Raw genomic sequence first — 23,259 nt, 5'->3', positions numbered from 1 at the left:
GGGAATGTCACCGCAAACTGTTCAGCCAACAAAACTACTGAAAGGATGATTGTTTTATGTAAGTAAATATGTGCACAAAACAAATAGTAATAGAAAAACAATAAAAAGCAGACTTACCGTCCCAGGGTGGCTCTCGATGTCATAGGACTGAGATGTTGGTCAGCTGCTCTGTGTATCCTGTAAACCGATGTCATGGCCTCTGACTCTGAATGCTGTTGCAGACCGTGTGTGTTTGCAAGTGTTCGAGAGAGACAGAGTAAACTTGTGCCTCTGTGTTACTATAAATCCACCATGTGTGACTGTCTTCTGTTTGAATGTATATAAAGTTAAAGTAGTTTATAATAATCTACCCTGCTCTGTGCTTACACTCACAGACACATCTAGTCCTTCCTTCTGTTGTAAACTGTATTGGAAGCGTGTGTACAGTATTTGAGTGTGTGTGTTTGTAATCCTCAGTGTTCCACAAGTCAGCAGGAGAGGCTCTGCGTCAGCAACACAATCAGCAGAGAGTCTTTATTTCAGGAACCAGAGTTTCCACCATTAACTGTCCTCAGGGTCTCAGGACCGGATCCACTAAGGAGCTGCACGTTAACAGTGCATGTAGGATGTGTCCTATAACCAGATGCATTTACTACAATACTGGAGCCTACTTGAATATTTCTATTTTTTTTTTAGTTTTACTGTACTTCTACTCAGCTACGTTCCCACAGGAAAACACTGTACTTTTTACTATGTTGTATTTATATGACAGCTACTTAGTTATTTTTCAGATATTAAAGGTAAAGTTGCCAATTCTTTCCAAAACATTTTTGCAACATTTCATGAATTTCTGGAATGAATTAAATGCACTGACAACAAAAGGGGGGAAAAAATCCATCATCTGACCAATCATTTTACTCAATCTGAACAAAACCACTGCCTATCATCCTCCTTGCATTCACTCTGTCCTCAACGTGTGAGCCAAGCATCTCCCACAAGGTATTGCAGGCAGACATGTGTCCACTCTGTTTTTATAGCTACAGCTAGCAAGCTATCGCTGAGAAAGTACCCACAGCAGCTTTTATTTTAAGACTATTCAAGAAAGTTATAACTTAAATGAAGGTGGATGCTGCAAGAACTAAAACCAGATCTAATAATAGCAGTACATGTTCATGTGTTCAGGAGTGGTTTTTATGGGATAGATCAGAACCAAAGGATGGGACTTCTTCAGTAGTCTACTTTCAAAATAGAGCTCTCTCTTGCTGTTTTTGCAGGATCGCCTAACCTATCTTTACAAAAATGCTAGGTTTAAAATAAATAATAAAAAAATATATATAATAAATAAAAAATATAATAAAAATATTAAAAAATGAATCACTAAAATCACCAACTACTTGGTTTCCGTTCTATGTTGTAGATATACAGTATAGAGTTTTTGTGTAGCTGGTGCACCAAAGAGGGACTTTCCCTCTAAACTGCTCACATGGTTTCATTTAAACAAATGAGGCCTAAAGTGAATGACCAATAAGTAACCAAAAGGCAAACATTACAGAGGAAGTCCAAAAAATGAATTCATCCAAAAAAGTCCCCCCCAGGGACCTGTTGGAGGGTCCTGGCCCCTGAATTAAGAACCAATTGACCAATTACCTACTGTAACTATATATAGAGAAAACTATAAAATGCTATTTATACACTTATGCATACTAATACTAACATAATATATAATAATACATCAGTCACTGGTTTAGTACTGTACAGTAGGTTTATTTTGATACTTAAAAGAACATTTTGTGGGTAATACATGTGTAACTTTTCATGACAAAAGCATATACAATGGGGCTGTACGCATATATAAGGATATGTTTATTAATGTTCAATATTTGTCAACAATTTCTTCTGTTATATCATGTTATATAGAGTAATAACGCTACTTTCACACAGTCTCAAGGAGGTCATTTTTGACAGGGAAAAGGGAAATGAAAGAAGCATAAAGCAGCTCACGTACAGTAAAATGGATTGATGATAAGACTGATAGGTTTCTGATGGGGAGCATGATGAAGCAAAGAATGAGCAAAAGCCTCCCAGCTAGATGTCTCGTCAGCCCAAAACAGGAAGTACAAATGACAAAATAAATAAATAAATAAAAATAATAAGCCATGGCTTACTGTCTAGTTTGCTTCAATGGTACAGAATAAAGATTTCAATATTTTGATTATTTTGGTGAGTGAAATTTAAATATATATGCAAGCATAACACATAATCACACTCACACATACTGTTTAATTCTATGCTTGTGATTTTGTATTAGGTGTGTGATTTGGTAATGCGCTGTTTTTAGCAACTGGTACTTGTTTATTTATGGATGTTCATCTGTGTTGCCTGTAATGGGAATTCAATCTCTTGTGCCTTAGTGAGATGACTAGATCCCTCTCCCCTAGTTTGTGAAACTCATATGCACTTTGCACACACATACACACACATACACACATGCACACACAAACCCATCCATACATATCTCCAGTGTGACAACCAAACAGATACAGCTGCACAATGACGTAAGGGAGAAAACAATAAAAAGGAAAAAGGAAGAAAGGAGGCACAGAGCTGGTTGCAAAATAAAAATCACTGAAGAGCTGTCTAAAATTAGCAAGAAGTGCTTTCAAGTGCATCATTTAAATTGTTTATGAAGTATTAACAAGAAGAAGACTCCTCCAAGGAGGAAGAATGGGAGGATAGTGAGGGTGGAGAACACACTGGAAAGAGACGAGGAACACATGTTGAATACAGACCAAAAAGAAAACAAACAGCCTATTATGATCATGTTTATTTAAGGAAGGTTTGCATTTGAATTATTTGAGTAGATATTATTCTTACTACCTCTACAGTATAACACTGGCAAGTGAATACCATAAAAGAAATCTGGAGTTTGTAAAATTAGACAGGATCTTTATCCGATATGAATATATTCATAAAAACGTTCTGACTAATAGGAAACAGTATTAACACTAGTTATAATCAAAATATCCAGTTCAACTGCAGAAGTGTATGAATCAAAGACTGAATGGCAATGAAAACAGAACATACATGAACATTAAAACACTCTCATGGATAAATAAAGGTTAAATTAAAAGTATTTAACAAAGTTTCAGCCCAGAGTGACCACAAATGTCCGGTACACCTCCCTGTAGGCGTTTCGGAGCAGAGCATACGGGAAGCAGCTCTCCAGCATGTCTTGGCTCAAGAATGAAGACTCCTCCACAATCTAAATGAATTTATATTGAAAATGTTAAAATTTAAGTTTTTTTAAACTACTTTTGCTACTGTTAATTAGAGGTCGACCGATCGATCGGCATCGGCCCATTTCGCTGCACATTAGGCCGATTAATAGGCAGGCACATCTGCGACCAGCTAAACGTTGTTGTGGAACACGTGAGACCCCTTCTTACCGTTTTTTCTTAAGCATCCAAAAACGGTAAGAAAGTACTTATCTTTTGTTTTGAATTTAACCTTATACATTTCATTGGTTAAATATGAAGCTACTTTAGCTAATGATGGCAGGGGAAAAGCATTTGTTTCGAATGCGTAATTACATTGTAGCGTCTTACAATTGATGCTTACCGTGCTTATCATGTGTGCAACAAATCTGAAAGTAGAAACGCGTGCAATTCAGACAAATATTCTTGCTGAAACAAGCAGGATAATTTCCTCAATAAATGTGTCTGTGTGTCCGACACACACAGGAAAGAGATGAAGGGGGAAAATTAAAATCGGCCAAAAGAATTGGCATCATATATCGGCCATCGGCTGCCCTGATTTCTAAATATCAGCATCGGCCAGAGAAAACTCATATCGGTCGACCTCTATTGTTATTACACCTCGTTAGTTTCATTTTGTTGCAAAGTAGCTGGACACTGTAAGCTTTAGCAAATCTTACTCAGACTGGAGAAAATAAATAGTATATTTGTTGGGGTGTATTTTCATCTGTGGATTAATACACATTTGGTGCTACAGAATTTACAGCAACAGAATGGTGCGCATGTTATTGATTCAAAATAAGCTACATTTTGTGCTTGTTTTAATAAAGGAACATGCCTTCCAGTTCAATGGTGTGGCCCATTCATGTGTTTGTATTAGTTTTTGAACAACAATGGGGCTCTGTGACGCTGCGGCATGATATCAAACACTGACTCAAGGGCAATTCATAAAAAAAACAGAATATAACAGTTACTGTAATATAGAAAATGTCTGGGATATGTTGATGAATACAATTTATTCATTTCGTATTGTGTTTTATATAAGGCTGAAATTGCCAGCTTTCAAAACAATTTAAAATATAATGTATTTGTGATATAAAAAGCCCTTCTTTATCATACCAAAATGTTAGCAACACTAAATATACATACGGGCTCTAAAGTTGTTGGTTATGACTTTATTGTTAATCATTAATTCATTAATGCTTTACAGATAAGGAATAAGTCATTATAGAAGACATTGTAGACTTGAGGGTTTATTATAAGGAGAAAAACTTTAATTAATGAAGGGTCATAGGTTTTTCCATTAGTCACGGTATAAACCCACTTATTCCTTATTGTAAATTTGAAACTGCATGATTAGTATGTTACTGACAAGCCTACCATGTGCAGGAGCAGGTAGATGGATTCTCGGTTTTTGACCTCCACTCTCTCTACGTTTTGTCCCAGCTGAAGCAACGTGGAGGAGGCGATCTGTGGAATGAAGTTAAAAAGTTAAAACGAGACACATCAAACAACTTACTACTACTGCTACTGGTGGACCTGACCTTAACTGGGGCAAAAGGTTGGCAGTGTCTTGAGAAACCTTACTGAAACACTAACAGAATACTGTGCCCGAGAAATCATGTCTGTCTTTTTCCTCTATATTTACCAGCTTTACTGAAATTCTTTTTGTCAGCAAGAAATGTGAAAATATTTTTAAAATTAAGTGCTCTGTAATACTGTATTGTTTAGTTTCAATGGAGAATAAAATCAACAGGTTCATCTTGAGAACCTTATTGGACACAAGTGAATGTTGTTGTTTTTTTTAAGTACAATCTAAGCTTTTTTTTTAAGGTAAAATGATATGAAAATATTTGCCACTCACCATGAGAAACTCTTTCAGATGCTGCTCTATGTTCTTGTTTTGGACAGTGAACATTGCAGCAGCCAACTGGTTGATTGCTGTAGCTAAACAATGGATGTTGTTATTGTGCCCTACGAAAATAAAAATACAAAATTCATCACAGAAACGCAGAGAAAGAATATAGTAACATTTCCTGTCATTTAAGCCACAGAGAGGATGTTTTAGTGGCCTTCCGATTAGAGATATGTACTTAATGATCCGTAATACTTAAGAGGAAGCATGCTGAGCATTTTCTCTGCAGGCTCACGGGACAAATCTATTTCAAACATGCCAATGGAAAAGAGAGAGAAAGAAAATAATCCGAGACCAACGCCACCCTGTGCTTTGATAGAAATCTTGGCTATCTGCTGCTCTTAATGTTTCAGTCCAGGCTCGGAGCCAAGTAGTTAGGGTCGGCAGGGCCATATGCCAAGAGCAACTGTATCGATGCACGTCAGCCGAAGTTATCTGTAAACAAAAGTCCCTCTACAGAAACGTGTTTCTCATTAACCAGCATACTTTGCTTCAGACCACGTCAGTCAGACTGGAAAGTATGATACACAGAGAGGCTAATAAGCCCCGTGTTTCAGGGTGGAGTACCTTTTTCATCCACTATCAGCAGCTGGGAAGTAAGCTGGAAGAAGCAGTGATTAGTATTTGGTTGAGGACTGTCTGGAGAGTAATTACTGTCAAGTGGTTTGTAGCAAATGAAAATGAATGAATGAAAATTCACCTCCACGCTCTCGGCTGTAAGACGAGTTTATGTCCAAGGCCAAGGTAGGCAGGGACACGGCAATGTAGACAAGCAGCAAACAGGACAGCTTGTACTCCTCATCAATGGACGTATTATCTGAAGGTTTTTCATAGACACATTAAAAGGTAAAAGGACACTCTACATGTATCTTCCTGATGCCTATAGAAACATCACTGATCATTTTAGTATTACCTGAGAGCATACTGCTAATAGCTGCGACAAGAGCAGGATCGATATCACATGTCAGCCCTGTAGCAGAAGCCAGCTCAAAAACACTCAGAGTCACCTGTAAGACCACACATAAGACAAAAGGAAATTCAGTTAAATGAAAAGGTTTAAAATTTCTGCAGCAAAAAGTTGTAATGCTGACTTAAAGTACAATTTAACCCCTTCATAATCAGTTCCCTGGAAGTATATTTGCACCAAAGAGTATAGGTTGTAAAAATTATTTAAAGAATTTTACATATAATGTTTATTTTTTTGTTAAAACCCAAGGCAACGTTACATTTAATATTCTATATTATCAATCTAATATAACAATATATTACACTTTACAATCTCCTCATATATAGATATATATATGTGTATATATATATATATATATAGATATATATGTGTATATATATATATATAGATATATATATGTGTATATATATATATCTATATATAGATATATATATATCTGTAAATGAAATGTATTGAAGTAAAAAATACAATATTTCCCTGTGAAATGTAGGAGAGTATAGGTAAATAGTAGCATGAAATAGTCAAATTAAGTACTAGTACAAGTAAATATGTACTTGCTGTGAATGCAGTACTTGATTGAGTGTACTCGATTACATTCCATAACTGCATATTACACACATTTTCTGCAGCTAACAACTGCATATTTGGTATTGTTTAAATCATGGTTTTTAATACTTTAAAACTTTTTTTTATAAGGCGCTTTAAGAACAGCAAGAGCTGACACAAAGTGCCGTACACCAAAACAAACAGAAAAACAAATGTACATAAACCAAGAATAAATAAGAATTATAAAAATAGGTTAAAAGTTTTATAAAAATAAAAACTGTAAAACTGTCTATAATCAATCTACCACATTTTTGACCCAGGATTTAAAGTTATGTGCGTTTGAGGAGTGTTTGGTTGCACAATATAAGTGACTTCCACTTATTTAATGTCTTTGTCTTGAGCTTTTGTCATGAGGTTTTGAGCTTGCCCTATTTCTGGCTACATGCATGGTTGGCCTGTCTGGGCAAAATGTTTCCACTGATGTGGTTTTGAGTGCAGAGCTGCAGCAGTGATCAGAGTTTCTCTCACAGAGACACAAGGGGGCTGTTGACGTCTTTGGGGTTATCCTGGCCCAGGCTGTGACACGGCTGTCATGCCTCACTCAGAGGCCAGACGTAAGTAAAGGGAGTTCATGAGGCACAGTCACACAGATTGCTCCAAAGGGAGATAAGGAATTTAAAGTGGCTGGCAATAGAGAACACAGAATAACTCTACTGTTGCTCACTGACTGTTAGTTACATGAATCATATTTAGCCTCACATTGTGTTACAATATATTCTGTATTCTTAATCTCTGAAGGCAATCAGTCAATTCCCTAAAGCCTTAAGGTCAATATGCATTTGGATAAATGCTAATACAATAATATCCCTTCATCCTCAATTCTTCAACAGTAATCTGACTCTGTGAGGCTAAACATATAGATGTCTTTTTCATTATGTAGCTCTGTTGAAATAGTATAAAAGCTGTGTTTTACCTTGATGTCAGCTTCAGGGGAGATGCAGTCTCTCAGGCATGTGATAGGCCCCACCAGGTACGGGCAATGCTTATCTAGGATCTAGATTACATGATTATATGACACAATGTCAGTGAGATCATACATTATAAAGGAAAATATTTTTATATATAAAACAGTTTTTTTTCCCACACTTTAGGGAGTAAGCACAACATAACACCAAAATTCACCTGCAACATTTTATTATTGCTCCCTCCTACTGTCTTTGCAAAGTATTATTATATTATATTATTAGTATTATTCAGTACATCTTTTATAAGAAGCACAAAAAGGTTTTGAAGGGGAGCTCCACCAATTCTACACATCAATGTATATTTGCAGGTATTACAGATTACTACTGCATGTGAAAAATGGTGCATAAAGCCTTTTGTGGCAAATGATAAATTGCCTAAGGTGACAGTGATACCTGAGTCAGTATTAGTTAGAACTATACTATATTAAAAAGTCTGCTACATTGACTCTAATGCTGTCCATTGTGAGTTTGACAGTGTTATAGGAGTGCAATGCTAGATCTATGAGCTAGCCCAAACTCTTTCATGTGAGTCCTCTGCTCTTTATCAATATATCAAACATTAGAGCTGCTCATCAAGTGACCTCAGTGTGGAACTTCAGTCACATGATAACAGGTGATCATACGCAGCTTGTATATCATATATGACTTCTATATGAGAAGACTCTCATGAAGACTATGGGAGAAAAAATAGTGAACCTTGAATATTTTTTTTTTTTGTTAAACCACTGCCTCCACTGCCTTCTGATTTTTGAATATCACATTCCCCTTATCTGCTGTACCTACACTGAATTACAGGTAGTTTCATCAGGATATCAGCAGCCCAGGGTTTTAACATTATCATAAAATATTATTGGACATTACATCTTTCAGACAGTCCTGCGCCATAGATCTGAAGGATAGGATCACCCCGATGATGGTCATCCTCTTCAACACGTTCTCTCCACCTAGAGGTGAAATACATCAAGGTTGCAGCTGTATAACTGAGGTGTTTGTTACGTATACTTTTAGCATGACATTGCACCCCCAGTTGCTCTTGTAACAGTGCCCTCAAATACATTAGCATTAATGTACTATAGAGTTTCGCAATTACAGATTCCGAAAAAAATGAAATAAAAAAACACCCATTTGAGATGCAAAAATGTTTTATGTTCTGCCTGAAACGTTAGCATCGTTACACAAGGTGCAAATTATTTCATAAAAGGAAAAAGTGTAACTGCTCACCCAATATGCAAATTCTGGGCTGCACCATAACACCATAAATGATTTGAATACCCTTTATTGTACTGTTCATTTGTCTTGTACTGTTTTAACAATTATTTCATTTAACATATTCTGTTTGTTTGTCTTGCATCTGGCCACGCTGCCTGTAAGTAATGATGATAGTTTCCAACATTATCTTAAAATCAATATGTTAACTTAATATATGCTTGTCTCTATGCTCAAAATCTTACCGAAGCATTATCCAAGTTCTTAATGCAAGTGTGCCTGCATTACATACATCATATCCAGGATAACCTTATCCTAGATTGACATTTGTGTTGAATGAATGTCAGATAAAGGAGAATTTTTAAGATCATTTTAGTGGATTAATATCATGCTAGCCCAAATTAAAGGAGTGACATTAGAAGAAAAAGGTCCTGCTAGTAGTAGTCCAGAGTCCTGTGTGTGCATGTGAGTCATTATAGAAGTGATTGCTTCTTTTTAGAGTGATTCATCTATAGTGCTGTTACTTCACCTACTGTTATCATTCCTATTTCCTCTGTAATCGGGGTCTTCTCCTCTACTTAGTAGAGGTAGTGTGTACATTGCCTGCTCTCCTCAGGTCTCCCTTTTTCTCCACCTGTGCTTTTTGCCTTTTACTTCCCTTCTTTCTTCATGTCTTCTCTTCTTTATCCACCCACATATCCTCCCCCCCACCCCCAGTTCTCACCTGTCAGTCTCTTTCTAAGAGCAGCCATTTCTTCAGGCTTATCAAAGTTGCTCCTCATCTGTACCAAGACGTCCATGTTTTCAATCGCCAGTTTCTGGCAGAAGAAAAAGAAGTGCTGTAAGTGATAAACCACCTTTAGAGGGGAGTTATAATGAAGAGAGGTCATGGCTGTGGCAGGTCTGTCAGTAACTTCAGAGCTTCAGCAGTGCAACTCCTCACTTCAGTTACAGGTGTCAAAGTGTAAAGCCTGATACAGTACAGCACTACTAACTGGGCTCTTCTATGTTGTGTTTTAAAACATATATGGTCAAACATGTTATAGCCTTAAACCACAAAACAGTTTCTAGGTCCTGCACATGTTTCTAATTAAACATGTGTCTTAGTTGCAGATTTACTGAGGTAACCCAGAGGGCTGTATATCAACATTTATTTCTGAAGCTTTTTTTGCATCATACTGTACCTTCAGCTCACTGACTTGAGAGGTGATGTGCCACATCAAGTTCTCACTCAGAAACTTCAGGCCATATGGACCAATTAGCTCCGCTAGGGCTTGTAACTCTGTTCAGAGGGTGATATGGAAACTTTAAAGCTCATTACTGAAGGGAGCTGGGGGCTCAACAGAAGCTTAAATTGATGTTGATGCAGCCAAAAAAAAGCACAAGAGAATGAGGCCACCTGGAGATGTACTCTGTCTTTCTAGTGTGGTGTATTTACTGGAATCAAATGTGAATCTCTGTCAGTGACAACAATATAAAAAGGACACAAGTTAAATTTGAATTGTGAGTGAAACTGAATCTATGAGAGAGATACAACTGCAGCTATTAGATGTCTCACACAGCTTAACATCTCTGCCTGAATATGGATGGATAAGGACGTGTGTGGATAAAATTGGAGGTGGTTAATGGATGGGTGAGTGAGTCACTATGAGGCAGGAAGATACCTCGCTTAGGAATAAAAATAGACAATGATGATGACATTGTGAGGAGGCGTCTATTGAAGTGCAGTGGTCTCCAAGGTGTGTGTGTGTGTGTGTGTGGATGCTTTATGAATGCTTCTCTGAGTGTAGGTGTGTAGGTGTGATGTTTGCGTCCGTGTCCTTGTACCAAGCTCTGTAGTGGAGTGAATATTGCTTTAATACAGTCATACGGATGTTCACTGCTCCCAGTAGTAACATGGAGGCAGAACAGAAGGATGTGTGGAGGAGAAACAATGAATGCATTCTCTGTCTTCTATATGCTCTGCAGTAATGCTCTCTCTGCATGTGGTGTCACAAGCTAGAATGAGATCTGGAAGTTGTGCATTTTGAAAACACTGAGTCATCTTTTGAATTTTTGTGGCAGTCATCATTAAACCTCTGAGTACAGGGGAATGTTTTGAACCTGCCAAGGGTAAAATCATGTATCTGCAGAAAGTTAAAATGGAGGAGGGAAAAAAAATCTTTTTCAGTGATAGGCTACATATTTTTACTTTTCCTGCCAATATTTTCTCCTTCAAGAAAATGCGTTAATTAAAATTATAGCAAGGTGAACTGCTTTCAGCCAACATGACTAAAATTGCTCTTAGTTTGCAGTAACTGCAGCAGCTTAACATGAATTTGGTGTATAACATGGACATATTTATACAGCAGAAAAATCTCTCAATAATTAGAGCTGTTGCTATGGATACTAAGTTCTGCATGTAATTACAGTACATGATCCTACAGTACAGCATACCATGCAAGACATGTCAGTACAAGTATATTTCTACACACATCACTGGAACTGTGTGTGCTTTGTTTTATTTGTGCATCATTTCTTTTATTGTTCTTCATTATCTTTGTTAAAACAGTTGCCCGACCTGATACATCTGAGAACTCCTCTGCTCTGAAGCTTGGTTCGTTGTCAGTGGTCTGGTTGACAAAGCAGTGCATTGTGGGACAGTGGACAATGACGGAACTGCTGGCCTGACGTAAGAGACTCTCCAGGTACCTGAGGAGCAGAAGAAACAAAATTTATTTGAATTAAAGTGAGTCAAAGTGAGAGAGATATGGAACAAGAAAGACAGGAAATAATGCAGAGTGTGAAACCAAGAGGGTGTACTTGTGTTTGCGACTGCTTGAGCATGTGGGCTTATGCTTTCTGTTTGCATGTATGGTGGGTATGCTAAAGGTGTTGAAGTGATTTTTATACGTATTTACATACTTGTGTTTAAATGTACACAGTATATAACACCTATACTTTATGTCTCACATACATACACACACACACACCAGTTTGTGTAGAGGGTTGTAATGGTCTGGTTTCCCTGCGAGTCCAGTGGATGCGTTTGCTGCAGCAGGACGCTTTTCACCAGCCGGGTGGCGTCCACACTGATGTAGCTGTAGAGGGTGTGCAGGCTGGCTGTATAGGCTTTTATCCCACCCAGGAGGTCTGACGGACGGGCTATCTCCTGGGTGGCCTGGTTGTAATTGGCCATTCTCACGATGAGCCTAGAGAAACATGTTTAACCAACGTCACTTATCACCCAGCTGCAGTGGACTCAGGGTTCGACAGATGGGACCTTGAAATGGGTTAACGAGCCATGGTGGCATGGCACTGCTTGCATTAGGTCAACACACTCACTGCTCTAGGGCTTCGCTGCAGTGTTATTTATTTTTGGAAGGGCCCATCATTCTCTGCCTTTCTCTCCCTGGCTAGACTGTATTTACGATTTTGGACATGGAAGGGCCAATCACTGAGGCCAATCAACTACTCAAGGGCACTAATTTTAGGGTGACAGGGAGATAATCATCAGCTGAGACAGAGCGACTACGCAGTGGATATATATTGAGTTGCACTGGTACCAAGCCCTAATCTAAATAACAGCTAGTACTGAAATGACACAGAGCAAGGGTGTGACATAATGAAACTCTTCCCAGATTTTTTTAAGTGGGTGCAATGCAGCCTGTCACATAAGAATCAAATACTTATGCCTCCTCCATCATTATAGTGATGAAGGAGGCATTTCACAAGAGATGAGGTCCAAATGGTTTTCTGACTATCATGCAGACAAAAATCTGTGTGCAGATTTGTGAATGAGTGACATTTGGGGAAAATATACGGTTTGAGATGCTGTTTTCTGTTCTCTGTCACATCCTGTTCACATTAATTTCATATTTCTACAGGCTCTGTTCAGCATAGGGGCCAAGCTACTGGGCAGGATATATGTGAGCATTCAAGCAGTGTAGAGTTAGAAGGATTACAACAGCAAAAAGAGGCATTATGTTAGTACCCTGAGGTACACCTGTAGATCACTTTTATGCACTGACTTGAATATGTTCTGTTCACAATGAAAGCACAGACTCATATCAGTAATTAGCATATTTCAAATTATTTATGTCACACAAAAAATCCCAAGGAAGTGCCAGGAAGTGAAATTGGCATTTCAGGGGCTACTTTTTATACACATCAGGGTATTATTATTATTATTATTATTATTATTATTATTATTATTATTATCTCATTCATTATATTATTGCTTAGGAAATGTCCACATTTATCTTACTCAGACAAACGTGTCTCCAAATGAGAAATCAGGAACTCTGTGGGAATGACGATGTGATCGAAGACAATAAAGTCACCGCAGAGACTGTAGGTGGAGCAGAGCTCTGTCAGCGTCATGTGCAGTTTGTCAACACTAGGAGACAGAGAGAGATAGAGATGGCAGGATGCAGCTCTTTAGAACAAATCATTCACCATCAAATTCGGTAATCAACATGTTAGAGAACTGTAAAACACTCCATACTGAGGCAAAGGGGAGTAAAACTCAGAAGAGGGAGAGAGATGGAATTACAACTCTTTGGATTTAATGAAGCTTTCTAACTGTATTTATACACAGAATATGACCAAAACAATAAATATGCCAGCATAAAATCTACTGCCAGTAAAATTGCTTTTCTAATAGGCTGAGGTCCTTTTAATAATTTGATTCAGTGCCTGTCAACCCTGACTGATTCAAGTTGAAGGGTAATAAAGTCCAACAACCAATTATGTTTTATAGGCGAGAGCATTTCCTTTCCGTCTTAGTGTTAATGTAAGCTAAGAAATGAATCAGGCATGAGGTGGAGGAGGTTATTTGAAATTGTCAGCAAGTATTGGAATATTTCCTAACTCTAACCTTTACACAACCAGAATAAATCACCTGCCAAGGATTTATTTAACTGCTCCTTGATGACAGATGCCACATGTTATCACAAATCATGGATGTATTAACAACAATTTTTGCTAATTGCGTGTTTAATTACTGAAGGATGAGGCAGAGTGAGATAGAAAGAAGAAAATGGAGAGAATCAGGCAAACAAATAAAAAGGCTGACTTAGTGGTGACGCTTCGGTCTTTCCTTATGCTTTCAGCCCCCGGTTTCTCTTTCTGGACCTCTCCTTTTTTTGGCACTGGCTTCTTTTGCTTTCTATGTCGAGCAGCACTGATGGTGTCAGCACAGTGCTTGGCCAGCAACTGAGGGGTTATCAAGCGGAAATAGATGGATACAGGGAATGAGGGAAATTGATGGAAATCAAAGGACAAAGAGTGAAAAACTATTCAGCTAACATCTAACAGAAATGTATTATTTTGTATTATGTATTTAGTCATTAATTTAAATAAGCATGACAAACACATGCAGAAACTGAATGTAAAAAAAGTCAGCATTTTAGGTATGATTATTTCTTGAGTAGAGACAAAATGTAAACACTTTGGTCAGATTTTCCTCAAGTACTCAAGCTACAGTGATGCCAAGATGTGACTCTTGTTATTACTGTTCGATAGGGAGCTTGGCAGAAAAAAAAAAACTGTTTTATAATTATTTTTATTTAAGTAAACTCAAACTCCACCTGGTCATTGAGGTTGCACTGCTCAGCACATATCTCCAACACAACATTGCTGGTCTGCTTCGCTATCTGTTCCAGGAAGGTCACACACAGACGGAGACTCTTCTTCTCCATCGCCTCAATCTAAACACATAGACAATTTAGAGTTCATGAGAAGGTGCATATACACACACACACAGAAGAAAGACAGAGGTAAGCACTGTCACTGCAGCTCAGCTGATTTAGAGCTTAATCACCGGGTAACTGAACACTGACCTCTTCTGGGCAGAGAGGGTGTCCACACTGGCTGAAGAGGGAACAGACAGAAGGGAAGGACATGAGGTAACGCTTCATGGTCATCTCCTCGCTGCTCTGGCTAAACATCTTCTCAAAAACACGTGGGTAGAAGCTGGAAAACAAAAAGACAATAAACAGTTGAGAGAAGAGAAGAGAAAAGAGAAGAGAAGAGAAGAGAATGAGAATGAGAACGAGCACGAGAAAGAAAAAGAGAACAAGCACGAGAAAGAAAAAGAGACTGACCAGAGGATGGACACCTCAGATGTCTCCTGCAACATTTCTTCCACACTGTCCACCATTCTGGTGTGAAACTGGATCAAGTTCATAACCTTTGCTAAGTCAGGGTAGTCCTTTATAGGAAGAGGAGCCTTGTTCACACTTGTGTAGGCCTAAAATGAAGGGTGAAGAAAATCTCCAGTACTCTTGGCTGGACAAAATGTTCACACTCCAAACTGAACTCTGAAAATTTGACACTATACAAAAGTCTGCATACTGTACCTGTAACCTCAGCCAGTCCAGTCTCAGCGCTCTGAAATCAAATTCCTGTTTGTTGTCAACTGCAGAGTAAATTGCCATTCATCATTATTAGAATCTCATTTGTCATCTTTTGTTTTGAAATGTAGCTGATGCTCAGTATTTTGTTGTGATCACCTTGTTTAACTGACAGGCCGGACAAGGTCGAGACAAATGAAGTCATCAGGACTGACTCTTCTTCTGGACATACGTATATGCTCTGGAGAGAAAGAAAATGAATACTTTAAGTTTATAAAGTGCACTGAGAAATAGAATCACTGTGGCCTCCTTCCTCTCTTACACTGTCTGCATCTCAAATAACGGGTAACAGAAATTCACACAATCCCATACATGCAAATCTTATCTGCCAGTACCTGTATGGTGTCATTGAGAACCAAAGCATCGAACTGTGCCAGGTACTGAACATGGTAGCGCTGTAACACATGCTTGTGTTTTTTCATCAGACCTCTTAACTTTTCCATGTAGAACAGCAACTCTGCCATCTGACTGGAAAAACAGAAAAGCAAGTGATCACTTTTGATGACCTTTCACAATAATAACAATAAACAGGTCATCTGCATGGTACTATTAAAAACTCATGTCCATGAATAGCGGACTGACTGTTGCTTTTCCCTTGAGAAAATGTCCAAAGATGGATTTGCAGTAGAGAAAACTCCTAAAGTGGCACCACTGCAGTTGTTACTTTGTGGAGCTCCAAAGTGAGAATGCATCACTGAGTATGAAATGAGTACAAGAGTTTTACAGATTGTTATATCAAAGTTTGTTTTTCAGCTGCAGTGGACCATGGTGTACTTCCTCTGTATTTCTGTATGACCTACTTGTCGATGTAGTCCTCAGGCGTCTTTATCTTCGGCATGTTCTCAGAGTGTCTGACAAGCCACAGGACCTCATCACGGGAAAATGACAGAGCCATGAAAACAAAGAGGGCCTTGGGGATTCGATTGGCACACAGATCAGAGAAGGAAGAAGAATGTTAGGAAAGTGTACCAGCTGAGATTGGTAAGAGTCATGATTACTATGAAATGCAAGGTCATTCAAAGGAATCCTCCCCCTCCTCCTGTTCAAATATTTCCCAGACTTAAAGATGTGCGCAGGATCAAAGACATCGTTTTTCATAAGTCATTCGACCAGAATTACAGTTTGGCGTTATAACTTGCAATAATGAAATGATTTAAATTCCTCTACCACTGTTAAAGTCATTACTAGAGATATTATACCTTTGGTCCAAGAAGTCCAGGTTCATCCTCCAGAACATTAAATAATTCTTTCATGGCTACTCGCAGGAACTGCCTCCTCTCTCTGTGCATAGCACCACTGATAATAAAACAGGGAAAAGACATTTACACTTACTTCTCACAGCTTAATTTTTAAGACACAAAAAAATTTTTAAAACATTGCCTCTTGCCAGACTCACCAGTTGAGTAAAACATGGTCACGGCATTCCTTAATGTCTGCAACTCGCTTGCTGTAACTGAAAAAAAAAAAAAAAAAAATATATATATATATATATATATATATATATATATATATATATATATATATATATATATATATATATATATATATATATATATATATATATATATATATATATATATATATATATATATATATATATATATATATATATATATATATATATGAAAAGAAGATAAACATCAGCTGGAAATCAAGCAGTTCTATAAAAAGATATATTTAAAAGTTTACTCAACAGTTACTTTAGATATAAAATAATGTATCCCCCAGCAAACTTACCAGAATTTTGCATTAGGCATTTTTCATCAATAGTGCTGAGCAACGTACTGATGTCTTAAACTTGTTTTAAAACCTATTTGTTAATGCTGTAATCGCTATACAGTATGTAGAATGAGCAATCAGGCAAACCAATCATTAGCCAGTCTTTAATAGCTGAGGACTCTTTAATCCAGGGAAGTGCTATGAGTTTAGCACTTAAAACATATTTAAATGAGTCCTCTTTTCTTAAAGTTCTGAAATATGAGGGTGCAGTATCTTGCTTTATTCATCAAGTTCCCACAGTCCACAGTGTGGAGAAAGTAGCGGTGCTAGTTTCATACCCTTTGATGTTGTCAAAGAGGTCCTCAGAGACCTTGTGTATGTTGAGGACTTCATCTCTGGTGAGGGTGAGGTAGAGGCCACTCCGCAGGGCCATTTTCCACAGATCCAGAGAGGCCTGGTTGGTATTCAGGCTGCTGTGGCACAACAGGAAGCCAACTACGAGGAAGAAGATCAGACAAATTCATAATCTGGATGTCTGTTTCTACTAGTGTTTGTCATTAGATCATAATTATGGTTAATTTATAGCTGAAATAAAGTGTCATTATAAGCTTTTCAAAAGAGAGCCCAATGATAGAAAATTTGATTTGAAAGCAGCATGTTTTTCTTAGCTAATACAAATGTGCACATCTGGTACTGCAATGTAAATCATTTTGAAAAATGTTATTATTCTTTGATAAAATGTAATGATCAAGAAAGTGATCAATCATGATGGGCAATACTTACTAATGATCCATCGCTCTATCACCTCCATAGACAGGTATTCACATGCCACCTGTGGTGAACATCAAGTTTATTAATTGCCAGTACATTTACAGCAAGGTAAGGAAGTAAAGTCTAATGTGGTCACCTTGGTTGGGGATGGAGGTATAGAGCATTATCTTTTCATTGAAAAGAAAAGAAAAGTATAGAGAATCAAGCATCAAGAAAGGTATAGAGCATCTTTTCATTGAAAAGAAAATTAATAGTTTTCTGAGATTTGACACTATAAAAACCTCTATAGATAATGCACTCCCCTACTTAAGAATATTGACTATTCTCCTATAATTTGTTATGAAATGGAAAAATGCATTACATCATCGGGACCATAAGGGCAATGTCCAATTGGTCTTACAGAAAAGGAAGATGAGGAGAGATAAAAATTCAGGGACAGTGGACTCACAGTTTCACAGCAGGCTGGGTCCAGCATGGTGGCTGGTGCACTGAGTAGGCTGAGGAGCTGGGCACTCCGCCACTGCTCAGCTGGGAGGTTCCTGCGTGGGTAGACTATCTTCAGAGACATCAATGCTGCAGTCACAGACTAAAAGGGAAATGCAGAGTAAGAAAGGAAACAGTGAGAGAGGCAGAGGTAGATGAAGAGGCAAAATGACAAAGATGCTATCCCTTCAAAACTGGAATCCAACAAAAAACAGGAAGGTTATAGTGAAAACAACAGGTCCACAGATTTTTCTCTACAGTAGCTATTTTTAGTGGTGTAACAAGACAAAACAGAAGTGTGCATCATTTGGAACTGATGTTTTATTTCCATCCATTTATACTACTTATCCTGTAAAGGGCTGCCAGAGACTTGGAGCCAATCCCAACTGACACTGGGCAAGATGTCAAAAAGATGATCAAAATGTGTGGTGAAGCTGCATTAATATTTTACTGTGGCATCATGCAGACATCATCCAGACCTCAATTCAAGCAATTTGTCTATTGTTTATGTACCTTTGTACTATGATCTTACCCTTGTGTGAGGGCCAAACTCCTCAGTGAGCTTCTTCCAAGGATGCTCATACTCCAAAAACATCTGGCCAAGCCGTGGGTAGGAGGGATCACTGAATGATACGTTGAAACATTCAGGGACAGTGGAATAAAGGATGGACATCAAAATAGCACAAGGTTAGATTACTGTGTTAATCCAACATTGCTTACAGGGATTTTAAGTACAATTAAAGCTTTAGATTTCAGAAATTACATTTTAAACAGCTTTGTTTTTAAAGAGCCGCGAATGTTTTCTCTCAAGGCTCTAGCTGTGTGTGGTGTGCAAGTCAAATGTGACATTAAAATGTGTTTTGTTCCCTGCTCACATCTCAAGCTGAGATAAGCATCCTCCCTTTTTAAAGCGTACAAAAAAATATCATGCAAAGTAGGTGGACTCAGAATGTCAGCATATCACTTGGCACTCAGGAAAGGTTAGTGGTTTGCCATTAATGTTTGTGGCATCATAATTAATTTAAATTAGTAGTGAGGATCAGGGGAATAGTTGTAATAGTTGATGGTATGGAAAGTTGTAATGGTATTAATTAAAGCTCATGAATAAAGTGTTTGTTATAGCAAGAAAGCACTTAGCAATTATAGTTCTTTATTTGCTGAATAATATTTTGGAAGGGTGAATAAATGGAAAAGTTAAAATTACATTTTACTTCTTATGTGAACTTCTCATGTTAACTCTGCATACACCAAAGGTTCAATGTGTAATATTTGAAATGGCATACATATTAGCAGCAATGTAATGTAATATTCAGAAATATCTTGTCATTAGCACATAATCACCAGAAAACACCAACTGTTGCATTTTCTTAATCTCAGTAATGAGTCTTTGAAATCAGGAGTAGTCTCATTTCATGGAAGCTCCGCCATGTTTCTACAGTAGCCAAGAAGAGACAACCCAAACACTAGATCTAGACATGGAACAGCATTTCGTTTCAAAGATGACAACCGCCTGCCCACCCCTCAAACCTGGATACAGGAGGGTAGAGTGTGAAAGGTGCATCTACTAGATGCCGCTAAATCTTTCAAATTTTATATATTGACCTTTAAGCATTTTCATACTTTCTCACCTGCTACCGTTGGTCATCTCATGGGCACAGTTGAACATGCCTACCAGTGCCTTCTTGTCATCAATGCGCGAGAGTGTTATGATAACAGAGGTGTAGGTGGTGATCAGATCCAAGTAGTTCCTGGTGAAGTCAAAGTTGATTGTCTGAAATAAATTTAAAAAAAATAAAAAAAATCTGTGTAATCACTGGCATTGAAAGTCTTACATATTATTAGTAAGTGTTTGGAACCTCTTGGGATAATGCTGAACAAGTGGTATGAAAGTTAAATCTTTCGTTACTTTTTCCCAGTTTGAAAATCTATTTGCATTGGAATCATTTTTAATTGACAATACAAATTCATGACCATAACCACTAGTTCTCTTGAATAAGTAAACTAAACAAGGGCTTAACATAATCCTGGCTGTATTAAAAATTATAGAAGCTTAGTGTCCAGTCATCTTTATTTTCTTATGTGGGACATTTACACACAGTAAATACGTACGATATCAAAGAGGCACTGACAGGCGTCTATGGTGTTCAGCAACTCATAAACGTGGTCCTGAATGAAGAAGAGAGAAAGATTAGATTAGAAAACAGGTCAACACAACAAAAGAGCAACATTTTAATAATGTTTCATGAAATATTATCATTTTTAATCATTTCTGTAGCTTGATAATCATTACATATTTATATCATGTCATATTCCTATGACATGATGATTAAGTTATTCTAAGTCTTCTAAAATAGTGATGATGTCTTGGCCTGGCTGTGCCCTCCATCACAAAAATGCAAATGTACAGTGAGGTGTAACAAACCACCCTAACTGTCCTTGATATTTGGAATAAAATCAATTATTGGCCTATATCAGAAATATGCACTCTATATGTAAATGTATTCTGGGAACCAAATGTATTCTGGGAAGAAAAGAGAAGACAAGCTCTCTGTTTACTGAAACCACTGTGTGGTATTTTATGATATTCCTTTTATTGTTTCATTGTTTTATTGTTTTATTTATTTATTATAGTTTTATTTGTTAATGTAGACAGTTCATAAGTCAGGCTCTAGCAACTACAGAAAAAAATGTGTCATGTAATAAACAAAAACAAATATGAAATTTTAAATTTAAGAAGAGGAGGTAAAAAAATTATGGAGAGAGAATCACCCTAAATTCTTTGACATCCAGGAAGGAGTCGTAGTAGCTTGACGTGGCTGCCAAGACTTCGGATTTCTGTCGCTGGATGGCATTCAAATTTTGCTGTAATAAACAATAAGAACAGTTGAAGTACATCGATTAACTACAAATACCAGACATTTAAACCAACTAGTCTCATGCAAATGAATTAAATACCATTGAAGCGTAATATGAACAGAATAACAAATACTTGACCCATAGTATACAATTCAATACAAAAACATAGGCCCAAACAGAGGTTTTTATACAATAGTTATCTTGTATATATAATATATATATATATGACTCACATCGTTGACACTATTTCTACATTTTTTACTCTATAAAACATTAAAACATTTTTGTCTTCAGTATCTCACATGATATACTGTAATAATCATTTACCAAACAAAAATTTTTGTGTCAACATGTAAAAACAAAACTTTGATGATGGTAAGTAAACAAAATCTAAAAAGTAAGTAAACGCACAAGGTGAGAAAAATAAAAATGCTTGCACACAGGCAGCTGCATACTCACAATGTTTCCTCTGACATCAATGTTGGGGAATTTCTTGTTGATGTACTTGATGGCAGACTCTGTGGCTTTATCTGTCAGGAAAGACGGCCTCAGCTTAGGGTCTCCACAGGTCTGCAACACACATTAGGGAATGATAAAAATGTGAGCTGTTTGCACATCACGCTTTTACACAGTAGAAACTCCATAAATACCCAGACTGGCTGGGAAAAGCTTTGGCAAAGTGCATAATAATGCTCTATACCTCCATCCCCAACCAAGGTGACCTTAAGCAGGATAGTTAACGTAAACCTTCATGTGGGGCTGTTTAGAGGCTGATAGTGGATAGACTGTGTGACAACCTCTGGTAGAAAAATGAATGCATTGTCAGCAAATCTTCACTAGGCTGGGTTTTAAAACGAATAAAATAATGTTTTTTCCATTTCTCCTCCAGAGCACATGTACACACATGCTCATATGAGCTTACAGAGAAGGGAATGTTTGTGTTTGCATGTGCACAATACATAATACCATACATATTCTATTATCTCATGATGACAGTGTCACTTCCTGGATGACACAACCAGAGGTGCCTGACATGTCAAAATCAGCCAGTTACTCTGTATCTGCAGCCACCTTACGATAATCACACAGAGCCATTTACAGCTTTACATAAAAATAAATATGTGTCTGTCTGATTCCTTTGTGATAGGTTTCTGGTGTGCAGGTTTCACAGCATTCAGTTCAGTATTTCTGATTGACAGAGCAGACTGACTTCCTGTTTGCACTTCCTCCTTGGAGAAATAAGTTCGGTTGCAGTTGGAAGACAATGCTGCTTATGCTGTTAAACCATATACACACAAACCACTTATATAAACAGTGCACAGTTGTTTGAAATTCATCACATCATTTAATTATTGCAGTTTGATTTACTGTTCCTGGAGAGTTGCTTGATTTTGAAACACAGAGAATTATAAGGTTATTATTGGTGGTTTGCTTTATTAAGGATCTTTGTAATACTTTGTTGTAGTTTATTTCCAAGTATTAAATAACTATGTACTACTATATGTACACAGATCTATCTTGTATTTGAATCGATCTATGTAGGTTCTGTTTTTTTAGAACATTACCAACGACAAAGTGTATGAGACCAAAGCTAAGTTCCTTATTTCTCTTGTCTGTTGCGCGCACTGCTCTGTAAATCTTCCTATTCTAGCTCACCTTCTTAATGTAGTTCATGCGTATCAGCACCCCATTCCCCCTCTCATTGAGGATGGTGAGTTTTTCAGCCAGTTTCTGTTGGTAGTCCATGGCTCCACACTGCACCTCTCCCTCCGTTTGAGCCTTGGCCTCCAAGTCCTTTGTAATGGTGGACCCTTGGAAACAAGTGCACCCAGAGCCTCACCCTGACACTAGGTCACATGGGGCTCATGTGTGGAGGTGGAGCCACTAGTTGAGTTGGGTTGAGTGTTAAATAGGGCGTTAAACTCCCTTATACAATGTTACTGTATGTCAAACTGTTGATATAATAGTATAATAAAATAGGAGATAAGAAAAACATTTTTTTAAAAGTCCTAAAATAGCAGAAAGAAGACATTATACAGTCACCACAGTTTACTGCATCATAATACTCTGATAGGATTCTGGACAGCAAAAATATTATTGACAAGGTACTGTTATATAAATGAATAGCAAAGGCCTGTTTCCT

At 37.5% G+C, this 23,259-nt stretch overlaps 1 protein-coding gene across 1 annotated transcript; it reads right to left on the bottom strand.

Annotated features, from left to right (window-relative positions):
* Positions 1-1,727: 1,727 nt before the first annotated feature.
* nckap1l (NCK associated protein 1 like) lies at positions 1,728-22,961 on the bottom strand. Its single transcript, XM_026306312.1, has 31 exons — positions 22,773-22,961; positions 21,576-21,686; positions 21,030-21,122; positions 20,370-20,426; positions 19,889-20,031; positions 18,793-18,883; positions 18,226-18,363; positions 17,790-17,838; positions 17,345-17,501; positions 16,684-16,740; positions 16,487-16,583; positions 16,088-16,197; positions 15,623-15,755; positions 15,387-15,468; positions 15,234-15,292; positions 14,979-15,124; positions 14,715-14,847; positions 14,463-14,582; positions 13,949-14,088; positions 13,139-13,270; positions 11,865-12,083; positions 11,453-11,583; positions 10,077-10,174; positions 9,617-9,710; positions 8,548-8,630; positions 7,635-7,715; positions 6,062-6,155; positions 5,849-5,965; positions 5,098-5,207; positions 4,614-4,703; positions 1,728-3,241 (listed from the first exon to the last, which is right to left on the bottom strand). Exons 1-31 carry the CDS (start codon positions 22,860-22,862, stop codon positions 3,125-3,127), a joined length of 3,372 nt encoding a protein of 1,123 aa, XP_026162097.1. The 5' UTR covers positions 22,863-22,961; the 3' UTR covers positions 1,728-3,124.
* Positions 22,962-23,259: the final 298 nt, after the last annotated feature.

The sequence above is a fragment of the Mastacembelus armatus genome, chromosome 5, assembly GCF_900324485.2.
Source record: "Mastacembelus armatus chromosome 5, fMasArm1.2, whole genome shotgun sequence".
In the NCBI taxonomy this organism is placed as follows: domain Eukaryota; kingdom Metazoa; phylum Chordata; class Actinopteri; order Synbranchiformes; family Mastacembelidae; genus Mastacembelus; species Mastacembelus armatus.
Note: the sequence above shows the minus strand (reverse complement) of the source record. Positions and strands in the feature narration are given on the sequence as shown.

Coding starts and splice junctions, on each gene's coding strand:
- nckap1l (XM_026306312.1), bottom strand. CDS start 22,862: ATGGACTACCAACAGAAACTGGCTGAAAAACTCACCATCCTCAATGAG. Junction 13,271..13,948: donor GACCGAAGCGTCACCACTAA/GTCAGCCTTTTT, acceptor TCTGTCTCCTAG/TGTTGACAAACTGCACATGA. Junction 3,242..4,613: donor TCTACCTGCTCCTGCACATG/GTAGGCTTGTCA, acceptor AAATTCATTTAG/ATTGTGGAGGAGTCTTCATT.